The 12,551-nt window shown below is 37.5% G+C and overlaps 1 protein-coding gene across 2 annotated transcripts in view; it reads right to left on the bottom strand.

Annotated features, from left to right (window-relative positions):
* TRIM36 (tripartite motif containing 36) overlaps positions 1–12,551 on the bottom strand; it is a 44,811-nt gene that overhangs the window by 16,407 nt on the left and 15,853 nt on the right. For both annotated transcript variants that reach the window (XM_089492146.1, XM_089492152.1), the window contains exons 3-5: positions 12,071–12,396; positions 4,851–4,997; positions 2,746–2,841 (exon numbers count right to left, since the gene is read on the bottom strand). In XM_089492146.1, coding sequence (XP_089348272.1) covers positions 2,746–2,841; positions 4,851–4,997; positions 12,071–12,396 — 569 coding nt within the window. The remainder of the gene's footprint in view (positions 1–2,745; positions 2,842–4,850; positions 4,998–12,070; positions 12,397–12,551) is intronic.

Here is a 12,551-nt window from a genome sequence, read left to right as displayed (position 1 = left end):
GCATAGTCCTTCTGATACTGGCAGTGATACACAGCCATGCTGCTTAGTAGCCACTATTGTCCCACTGCACATACTTTCAACTTTCTCCCCATATTAGGCCTTAGACTTCTTTCTTTATAGCTTTTTAGAAGTACAAGAATGCCACACTTTATTGTCACCTACCCACATATCAAACGGCTTGCTGTTAATTTTTGCTGTTTGTTGTTGTGTGCCTTCAAGTCGTTTCTGGCTTATGGCGACCCTAAGGTAAACTTATCACAAGGTTTTCTTGGTAAGATTTGTTCAGAGGAGTTCTTGCCATTACCTTCCTCTGAGGCTGAGAGAATGTGACTTGTCCAAGTTCACCTAGTGGATTTCCAGGGTTTCAAACCCTGGTCTCCAGGATTCTAGCCCAACATGCAAACTACTACATTTTAATTCTACTGAAATGACTGCAGAATGTGTATCATGAAAAATCTCAGCCTCTTGGCCTACTCTTATCACTTCCAGGCTGTAACTTACTATCAGTTTAAGAAACACACACTAGTTCTTCTGGTCCATATTACAGTTCCTGAATATTTTTAAAAACATTTTATAAATAGTATTGTATGTTTCAATCATCATAGTAAACTTAAAACCTATGATGACTGAAACACAGAATACTATTTAAAAATGTTTTTAGAAATATTCAGGAACTATGGACTATGAAAGAACAAAATCAGCCTTTAGACAACATATCTGGGATATAGAATTACAGAGCCAGAAGGATAAAATTATGAATATCCCAGTTTTAGGAAGTTTGGAAATGATTTTTGCTAAGCCAACCTATTTGGCTAAGCTAACAACACCCAAACTTAGAACAGCCTTCTCTGCAGCCCATTTTAACATCCTCCCATCTGCTGTTTTGGAAGGAAAATATAAGTAGCTTCCTTGTGAGAAATGGATGTGTTTTTGTTCTCAAACTTCAGTTGAATCACTTGTGCACATCATATTGTACTGCTCATACTATCAACGTGTGCGCTCCTCTTTAATCTACCCAATTTTACAAAAATTCCCAGGAACACTAGCTGATCATTACTTGACATTGAGGAGGTAGACCCTCAAATAACTGAGAGCATGGTTCGATTCTGCGCAGCTGTCATTGCTACAAGCAGACAAATTACCCAGGAACAGACTTATTATTAAATGTTAAAAGTGGGTTCCTAAAACATAGGTCACTGTATCCTGGTCTGTGGGGTGCTGCCTGTCTATATGCACATTTGCATTTTAGCTGATTTTACTTAGGTGTATTGGCATATTTGTAGGTTTGTTTCTAATGATAAATACTTATATATTTTTGAGATACTTTAGTCAAATATCGTAACTAAAATTGATTTGAACTTAAAATCTATATTCTAAATAGTAGCCTACTCTGGTACATTTCATTATCCCAAATTCTTGAATAAAGAAAAATATTCCTTACCCACCACCAACAAAATAAGCCAAAGTTTTTATCCAAGTTAATACATCTGCTGAAGCTGAATAGTAGGTAAGCTATATTCTTAAAATACAGATTTTAAGAAAAGAGACAAGAAGAAATACTTTGCCACACAGTATATCATTCAACTATGGAATCAACTATCATATTTTGTAGTGGACACCAACTTCAATTACTTTAAAAGGGGATTACACAAATTAATTAAGTAGGACATTAGCAATGGCTACTAGTCAGGAAGGCTGCATATTATTTACAATATCACTCTGATCACCAGCTATTAGGGAATACATGTTAAAAGGGTGCTGTTGCATTCATGTTCTATCTGAAAACCTCCCACAGGTAACTAGGTGGCCACTACTGAACAGGTTTTTTGTTTGATCCAGCCTCATTCTTTCTGTGTACTTTAACTTCCATAATACAGGTATCTACTAGCTCTTCCTTAAAAGCATATCATATATACTCAACTATAAGTCGACCTCATGTATAAGTCGAGGGCAGGTTTGGGGGCCAAAAGTATGGATTTTGACATGACCTGTGGATAAGTCAAGGGTAAAACTTAGGGGCATGTAACAAAGGATGTAAAGGATAATGCAAAGGAAAATAGGGGCAAAGAACTTGGAAAATTCAAGCAAGCATAGCTGTTTGTGCTCATCCAAAGACTGGATGGATGAGAGAGAAGAGGGGATCCATGCTTTTTTTTGGTGCTCCCAGGATGGGCTAAGCACTTTTATTCAGAGAAAGGGGATGGCTCCTTTTTTATATATATAAGAGTTAAAGTATATATTGACTCATGGATAAGTCGACCCAGTTTTTTGGGGTCAATTTTTTGGCTAAAATTTCTAGACTTATACATGAGTATATACAGTATTTACAATCAACCCTGGTGTATAACTTGATTTCCTCAAGTGCAGAGGAAAGAGAAAGATGTTTGAGATAACAGACTGGAAAAAATAAAACTTCAGCTATTCATATCCAACCTTCATTCACTTGAACTTGGGGCAACATAAATAGTTAGGCTGAGCAGTATTGTTTAGTACACCCACTGAACTTCACAGCCAAGTGGGAATTTTAAAAAAGGCTTTTATTAATCCTAGTACAGAACTCTAGCAACTAGGCAATATCAGTCTGGGAATGAGTTATTAAGAACAATTCAATTTTAAAAAGATATTTGCATGGCTAATATATACAGAAAGGTTTTTTGTTCCTTAGGAGAGAGAGCATGATCAGCACTTTTGAAATAACAGCCCCATCATAATACAGCTTGGATAAAGTCAATGAGTGCTTCTTACCTCTGTTTCTTTCATTAAAAGACCAAGTTCTGTAATCTGGCTTTTCACCTGGCTCTCCTTACTAATGAGGTAGTCTATGTCCTTTGAAAGTTTTTCCTATTAAAAACATCAACAATACTGGTTAGAAAACTTTTCTAACGACATTTGTGCATTACCAGTTTGTACAGGCAAGCCATATACAAGAGATCTGCTGATGTTGGTTCAGAAAACTTTCACATGGCACAAAATGTTCATAATACCAGTACAGTCAGTGGCACAAGATGAAAAGAACTGAGCAGGAGCTTGTGCATTTACAGAACACAGGTAAGTCAAGCTCCCACTAAAACTTTACTCCGCAATAAAATATTTTGAACCAAGCTCTGCACAAGTGAAGAAATCACTTGCGTGTGAGTCACAGAATCATGAGGCAGCAGCTGAAGAAGAAACTTCAAGTCCATTTCACCAAAGCAATGTATTGTTTCCAGATCTAGAACAATTACAACCCAACATGTATTTTACATCCACTGAAAATAAATGCCATCAGTTGTGGCATATAAGCACTGCACTATACAGGAGCATAACTAAGACATGGCCGGGGGGAGGGGAGGGGGGGAGATGGGCCTAGGCATGACTATCACATGCACTATCCCAAGAAGGATTTCTACCACTAGAGAGAAGCTGCATAAGACCAGCTTTTTCTCCTGAAGAAATATGCCTCTTCATTTGAGAGGCATCTGTAACCATCACTAGATTGCTTTGTGGTGGTAGTGGTGGTGCCTTGAAGTCATTTCCAACTTATGGCAACCCTGAGGCAACCTTATCATAGGGTTTTCTTGGAAGTATTTATTCAAAAGAGGCTGCCGCTGTTTTCGTTTGAGGGTGAAAGAGTGACTTGCCCAACATCAACCAATGAGTTTTCCTGGACTTGCAGGGATTAAAACCCTGGCCTCTTGAAGTTCTGGTTCAATACTCAAACCAGTGTACCACAGCAGCTCTTCAGATTGCTCATTTACTAAAGTTATTTTCAAAGTGAAATGGCATTAACTAAGGTTCAAAGAGTCTGAGTTTAGGAATACCTCTGCATTTTTCCCATCAAAACACAGAATAAGAGCAATACATGTCACATAAAAAACTACCATGAAATACAAGACAACTTAAAAAACTAACCAAGCTCAAGATAACCAAAACAGCTTTTGGCACTGTTACATATAATCTCAAATAAAATACATTTTTGCTGCTTCTACTCCAAAGTAATAATGCAAAATTGCACTTGTTTCACCAAGTCCAACATGAATCATCTGTTTGAACATCTGGTATGGGTTCGACTAACATAGTCAACAATATGTTTTATGAGTTAAAATTTACATCATCTAATTAAAAATGCCCGATTGTGAAAAAAAATAGACAGATCAAGTTGCTACATAAACCTAAAACAATCTCAATCTAAAGTAATCATAATGAGTCACCATGACTTTTTCAACACTATGTACTTGGAAGACAGCAGTCCTGTCCTGTCCAAATACAGATCCATTGCTCTTTCAACCTGTGCTATCAGCCATGTCTACTAAGTGTCCAGAACACTCAAGTTATACAGTGGTCCCTTTCCTTATGCGGGCGATCCGTTCCGGACCCCCCCCCCCCCCCGCACAAGGGAAATACTGCAAATGCTTGAATCCCATTGAAAAATGGGGTTTGTATATGTGGTGCAGCGCGCATAGCACAGACACACACACCATTGCCACTACCGGTACGTGGCTTTCAATGTAAACGTATGTCATGCCTCTGTCATATGCAGGCAGGCTGTAGTTCTTATCATCACCAGCCAGTGGCAATACTTCCTACCACAGAAATCAATGTTCGATGCCAGCTCTAGTATGGCATGGCATAGTATGCAGCCAGGGCCAAACATTAAGATGCTATCTACCCAATGGATGCTTTGAATTTTCACAGAAGTACAAACGTTCAAGACTAAAAACTTATACAAAGTTTAAGAGACTGTACTTACAGTTACAATCATCATTCTGTAAACAGCACTACAATATAAAGTGTCATGTTAAAAAGCTGTGGAAAGGACAATGCAATTCTTTTATTTTCAACAAAATAAAATCTGGAACATTTTCACTTACCTTGAGTGTTTTGTAGGCACTGCTTATGGTAGTTACTCTGTGGTTTGCATGTGTGCCACCCAGTTTGCAAAGATGACAAACAGGCCTTCTACATAGTTCACAATACATGTTTACTCTCTCCATTTCATGTTCTGGACACATCAGAACCTGACAAGATAATAACAAAATATAAAATATGTTTGAATAATTTATCATTAGCATAGTACATTATAAAGTACATTATATTACCTATACTATTGTCTTTATGAAAATACCTTTTTTTAGATTCCACAAATAATATAAAGGAAATTCAACTGAAATTCAGTACTTCCAAATATATTTAATTCTTGATAAAGCACCTTTTAAAAAAGCATCAGCAGTTAAGAGATCATATAACAGTCATAACTCAGCAATTGGGGGATAGTTATAAACATGTATTAATAATGACTAAGTCAAGCAGGCACAAAAAACTGACAATACAGAGGAGTGGGAATAAAAACTGTTTTCTTCAGATTAAGTTGGCCATGTTCTCTAAACCAGCCTCTCTCATACTGACAGTCCATGTATATCTGAAGAACACACCTCCCCAGATTCCTGATCAGTGGTCATTGCAGCTGATGAGGGTTAAAGTTCAAAAAACTACAAACTTAAAAAAAAAAAAAACAGATCTGTTCCAGAGCTATTATAAACTACCTGAGTGCCATGAATTTCTAAAAACTTGCCTATGTAATCAACATAACTTTTGATTTAAAATATTATGTATATTTTAGTGAAATTCAACAGTTGACTACCTGAGTAGGAAAAAATGGACAAAACTGCCATAACTATTTTTGTTTCTCTCTCACTCATTCACCCATAGTCCCACTCATGTGACACTTACTAGCACAGAAAATATTAAATGCATCTCTGTGAAACCACTGTAACTCAAAGAATAGCAGGTAAGTCAAGTGATGTCCTTATAAAAACAATTACTTTGCCTTATTATATGTAGAATTATGGTTGTTTTGTTGTTGTTGTTTTGTCATCAAGTCATTTTCAACTTACAGTGAACCAATCAGGTCTTCTTGGCAAGAATTGTTTAGAGGCATTTAACATTGTCTTCCTCTGAGGCCTTTATAGGGTTACAAACCTAGTAATTTCCATGTCAGAGGGGGGATTTGAACCCAGATCTCCTGGAGTTGTACTCTTAACACACAAAAGACTAAACCAGAATTTTAATCTTTTGAAGAGACAGTAACTCGGGAAGATTAATTAGATGGATTTAGGAAGAGGATATTGGCCTATTCTTTAAAATCCAAACCTGGAAAACAAATCAACAACCCCCTCAGTTTCCCTACATTTCACATTGGTGTTTCAATGCATATTTTCAAGCAACCATCTGTAATTTCATCTTTTTTAATGTAAAGATTTAAGATAGACCTGTACATTGCTGGCTGCACTGTTTATTTATATCACACAGGTACACTGTATTTGCAGTCCACAGAGATGCAAGATTTAAAAAAAAAATCCACTGTAATGGGGGAAGTAATCATGCAGCCCTTCAGATATTATTGAGCCGCACTCTGGAACAAATGAAATATCCATAAACTATTCAAAGATAGTACGATAGTACCATGGCAAACTCACTGCAATAATCTAATCTGTAAGAAATTACAACATGTTTCATCATGGCCAAATAAGACCTTCTAAGAACAAACACAGATGACTCATTAATCTGAGCAAAAGTTATCCACTCTTTGCATAAGTAACCCAGATGGGAAGCGAAGTCTAATACCCAAATGTGAGTGCTCCCCCATCTCAATCAAACTAAATCCGTATTCCAGGATCAATCCCTCCAAAGAGTGGATAACTTTTGCAAAGGGTGGATAACTTTGATCCCTGACAAGGATCAAGACCAAGACCATTTATGTCTTGTCTGGATTAAGCTTCAATTTCCTGACCCTCATCAGCCCACTATCATTGCCAGGCATTTATTCAGAGCATCAACGTTTTCCTTGTAATCAGATGAAAAGAACAGAGCAGCATATTAGCAGCATATTAATAACAATGCATTCATAATCTCTGGACTACCTTTTCCAATGTCTCTGTGTTGGTGTCAAACAGCATAGGAGATAAAGTAACTTACTGCAAAATTCCATAAACTAGTGGTCAATGTTTCAAGGAACATCTAACTAACCACTTTCAAGAGACTTTCCATAAAAATCTGAAGCACCACAAAGCAGTGCCTCCAAAACCTAATCCGGCAATTAATCCAGAAGGATACAGTCGGCTCTTTGTATCTGTGGGTTCTATTCTGGACCCTGCCCCACAGATAGCAAACTTTGTGGGACTTCAAGTCCCACTGTTCCCAATGGCAGTATGATGTGTGCGCAACCATGTTGGTGCAGCCATGTGCACACGTCACCATTTGGGAGAATGGGGCAAGGCCATCAGCGGATGCTCCAATCTGTAGGTGGCAAGCCCATGGAAAAGGAGAGCCAACTGTACTAGGGCCATTGGATTGGTTAAAACACTACAAAGTAGTATTGGTAATCAATGGAAGCATTAACTCCCACAAAATTGTTTCTAGAAACAAACCATCTGGCTCTGCAGAAGGGGATAAAGAAAGTCATTTCTGGGGTTGGGGGGCGGTAGTAAAGCAGATGTAAACAACCTATTTCATCCAGCTACCTGTTTAGCCTGTTAATTTTTTTCACCTGATTTGATTAGACTCATATAGTACCTTTCTAAATTTAATTGCACAAATACTAATATCAGACATATTATAATTAGATTTGACCAAAACTCCACAGCAGCCTGGAATTTAATATTTTAAGATTCATTCACTTAAACAAGATTACAGGCAATTATAGGATTCCATCTGTTTCTCTTTACAGAGCAATAAACAACCATTTAAAACAGCACATTATTGTAAATAAGCTCCACATGATCACCTTCTTGGCTATGATATTACAGGAAAAAGTCCTTTGATGAACAGGTAGTACAGAAGTGTAATCAATGGAGGAATGTAAGCAGTGGGGTCCCTCACAGATCTGTTGTGTGACTAACACTTTTAAATTAGTTAATAAATAAGTTTGAGTTAGGTGTGAACCAAGTTTGCTGATGGAACCAAATTATTTACAATGGTTAGACTAAAACAGGATTGTGAAGAACTCCAAAAGGATTTCTCCAAACTGGAGGAATGAGCACTAAAATGGCAAATAGGTTTCACTCTAAGCAAGTATAAAATGATGCATATGAGAAATTTAAAAATTCCACCTTAACATATACCCTGGTGGGATCTGAGCTGGTAGAAAATGACCAAGAAAGTAATCTTGAGACTGTAGTGGGTATCACAGTGCAAATCCCAATCCAGTGTGTGGATGTTGTAGGAAGGCTAATTCCATTTGGGGCATAACTAGAAAAGAAATTACTAATAAAACAGCCACTATAGAAAAATCTGCTTCTGCGAACAGAAGGCAGAAAGTGTGTGGAACGGACAGCACGCACCTGGGTGTGCCAATTTCCACAGAACTTCTCCCCCCCTTGTCACTCTCTCTGTTCACCACATTTTAACATAGGGAGTTCTCCAATGCTTAGAAAAGCAGCTCTTGAGGAAATAAAAGGACAAGTACCAGGTCTCAATACCAGATTCAATATGCTGCTGCCCAAAAAGCTCCTATCACCACTGACCTTTAGTCATCTTGTGGCTCGAGCTGATGGGAAATGACGTCAGCAGGCCCATGTATTTCCCAGCCATAATTCAGTGTTAGTTATGGTTCTGTGGATCCAAGCCAATATTTAGGCTGAAGGGGAGCATGGGTTTGCTGCCAACTGTAAATATATGGATTTATAAATCCATATAATTGGAAGTTATTACCCAAGCTAGGAAATGAAAATCTGGAACATAGTCTCAATAAAGCTGGAAGTAAACAACCTCATTTGTTTTATGAAACTGCAGAGGCTCATAAATTCTGTACAGCAAATCTTAATCTCAGCCATCATTACACAGTATCTCAGGGAAAGAACTATTCTCAGTGTGATTCCCATATCCTACCTAAGAGGCAAGTCAACGTTGTATGAGGTCACGGGTGAAGACAGCCATATTTTGCAACTGCTGAAGTATGTAGGTTATAGTTAGTAGAGTCTTTAGCAGCAAAAGAAAAATATTAACGCAGGAAGCATAATAATAATAATAATGATAATAATTTGTTTTATTTATATACCGCTATTCCAAAGATCATAGCGGTGAACAGCAAGTAAGCTAATTTGCCCGTAAGCTAATTTGCCCTCAACAGTCTGGGTACTCATTTTAGCGACCTCGGAAGGATGCAAGCCTGAGTTGAGCTTGGGCACTTTTGCTGGTCTTGAACTCGCAACCTTGTGGTTTTGAGTGAATGGCTGCAGTACAGGCATTTAACCACTGCGCCACCAGGGCTCCATAAGAATTCTAGTCTCATTTTATACAATGGCATAGTAAAATGGTGTCCCCTTATATAAAATGGTGAACAGCAAAGTTTGGAATGTTTTCCCCTCAAATATTTTTGAGCCACAATTGGTTGAATCTGTGGCTGCAGAATTCATAGATATGGAGGGTCAACTGCAATTTAAAAAGAATCACATAATTGTTGTTGTTAATTACTATCATGTTGACTTTAACTCATGATGACCATATCAATAGCCCTGTTCAGGTCTTCCAAACTCAGGGTGGTGTCCTTGATTGAAATCTAGCCACCTTTAATGTGGTCCTCCTTTCCACCTTGTCATTATAGTATTTTCTAGTGAGGCATGTCCTCATGATATGTCCAAAATACAACTGTCTTAGTTTACTGAGTGATCATGGCTTCTAGGGAAAGTTCTGCCCTGATTTGCCACAAAACTCTCCTCCAGCAACACATTTCAAGTAAGCTGAGTCTCTTTGTATTATCTTGGAAATACAATGGCATGGACAAGCCAGACTTTGGTATTGAATTACATGTATCTTTACAATTGAGGATCTTGTCTTAACTCCTTCATAACTGCCCTTCCAGGTGCTAGTTTCCTTCTACTTTCTTGACATCAAACTGGATTATTTCTGCAGTCCAGATGCAGCCAGGGTTTTGTACCTTTCATAACTACCTTTAAAAACTTGGAACAGATTCACCTCTCCACTGACATCAAAACTATCAGCCTCCAATGTTTTAAACTACCATTCCCATAATAATTTAGTATTAGCCGTACTAGCTGAAAGTGCTGAAAGCCTGTAGTTCCCTACACATGAACTAAGGGATATCTCAAATTGCCAATAAAGACATTTTATTATATTTGGTTGTGGATAACCATACAATTTCTGTTGGTGTAGTAATAAATAGAAAAATATAAATTATTATTATTTTAATATTTTCACCAAAGACATAAGTCAGTTTATATCCAAATTTACAAATTTTCAGAACAACATCTGAGTTTGAATTATAAACTAGAGTTTTGTTAACCATGTTGATAAGGGTTGCCATCTATCCTGAAAAATCCCAGATTGAAGAGACTAAAAAAATGACCTGAAGCAGTAAATCCTGGATTTCTCCTTTGTCGCATGCTAATTGGTAGGTTAAAATGTGGCATTGGCAATGAAGCAAGAAGCTGAGCAAGAAGACTGGCAGTGGTGGGAACCTCAATCTGCTCTGCAGGCTGCGGTTCCTACTGCACAGGGGGCAGCATTGCCACCTTATTATTCCATTCCCTTCCCCTTCCCACAACTGTCCCAGAAGGAAGGAAAGACTCCTTTCCTTTCCTCAGAAGGCAAGCAGAAGCGGCCTTGTGTTGTGCAGTAATTGTATCGACAGCTGAAGCCAGCAGCTGGGCAGCACAGTGGAACTTCTCTCTCAAACAGCCTAGAGAGAAAGTAAAGGAGTCACTTTACCCTTTGGAGCTGCTTGGAAGCCTCCCTCTCTTCATGCCAGAATTTGGGAGGGGGGGGGGGTAGAGGATGAGAAGAAAAAAAGAGTTCTTAGCTTGGTACTGAGGTTAAAATCTAATGCTAGAAAAAGTGAAATGATTAATGTGTTGAACCTGCATAATCAGAATGCAAATTAATAATATGCACAATTATAATAATTTGCACAATTGAAAATTAAATGCCCAGATATTAGGGACAATCCTAACTTTATACAATATTTCTATACCATAAGTTTCTCTTACAAAAGGTATGGGATAAAGACCCTAAATTTGTTTAGAAGAGGTTCATTTAAAATGTCTTTACAAAATAAATAAACATTAACATAACAAAAACTTACTAAACGTGTTTTACATCATACAAACTAAAAAATGTATATTCAAATAGTAGTGTTAAACGTTAGATGTGAATCATTTATGCATAAGTGCCTCAACACACATAAAGGTTGAGTATCCCTTATCCGAAAATCTTAAAAGTCCAGAATCTTTTTCATGGGCGACACCTTTGCTTTCTGATTATTCAGTGTACACAAACATTGTTTCATGCACAAAATTATTAAACATATTGTATAAAACAATCTTCAGGCTATGTTCATAAGGTATATATGAAACATAAATGAATTTCATGTTTTGACTTGGGTTCCACCTCAAAGATTACATATATGCAAATATTCCAAAGTCCAAAAAGAAACCCTGAAATCTGAAACACTTGTGGTCTCAATCATTTTGGACATGGGATACTCAACCTTTATTTCATGTATTTTCTAATTTTTACATATTTTGGATGCCATGGACGTAACTGAAGAAATGAAGCATTTTTAAAAAAAGATTGTTTTGGACTATTTAAATGGCATAGGAGAGAACCAGTACACCTCAGACACTGTAAGTAATCTGTTTTATCCTTCATTAACCCTTATTGCTAGAAACTTCCAATAATTCCCTCAATGGATTAGAATGATTTAGAACAATTTGGTTTTTCTTTTGCTTTGTTTTGTTAAAAGACTTCATCTATTTGACCGAGCAACAAATTCTGCAGTACAGTGGTGGTCACACCCCCCACCCCACCCAAAAGATTCAGAAGGACCAAAAACCACACTCACATAAACAGGGTATTTGCCACCATGTTTACTACCACAATGTGGCATTTAAAGCAATAGTATCAATTTTTATGTTATGCACAAGTTTTATTATAAGTTTCTTTTTAATCATTTTATTAATCCTACATGTTCATTAGAATTATGGAAATATTTTCAAAAAAGCCAGTTCACATACAAACGGAATATGTGCAAAGGCAAAACAATTCTGTTACATGTTGAAAGAAAAAGAATACTTACTTTAGGCCTGAAGTTGGTAGTTGGTCCAACATATTCATGCTGGGCTTTTAAAGTTCCCCAGGGATGATGTATTTTGAAGCATTCGTTGCAATAACTTGCGCTACAATCCATACAGCTCTTTGTGGATTCCTGTGGTGGAGGTTTACAGAGATCACACATAATGGCTGTAGCTGCCCTTGCTGCCTGCCTGTATCGTTCTACAATAGTTTCCAAGGTGATGTTGCGAAACAGGCCATTGATGCCACGCTCTCCTAGGTCTATGTCATGTCGGCATCCAGGACAAGGAAAGGTAGTTGTCTTAGGAGTCAATGAATTGCGTTTCCAACCTGTGTAGATGGCAGGACCTGGTTTAACTGCAGTTCAGTTAGAAAAATTATTTCAAAAGTCAAGAAGTGAATAAATGGTAAGCCACCAGATCTTTACTTCGGAATCTCATACCTTTTAGTACATGTACCTTTCAGATGGACACTATGTGGGTATC

Source organism: Sceloporus occidentalis, unplaced genomic scaffold, assembly GCF_023333645.1.
Source record: "Sceloporus occidentalis isolate IW3139 unplaced genomic scaffold, rSceOcc1.0.p SCAF_1, whole genome shotgun sequence".
NCBI classification, from domain to species: Eukaryota; Metazoa; Chordata; class Lepidosauria; order Squamata; family Phrynosomatidae; genus Sceloporus; species Sceloporus occidentalis.
The sequence above is the reverse complement of the archived record's forward strand: the minus strand, read 5'-3'. Positions and strand labels throughout refer to the sequence as shown.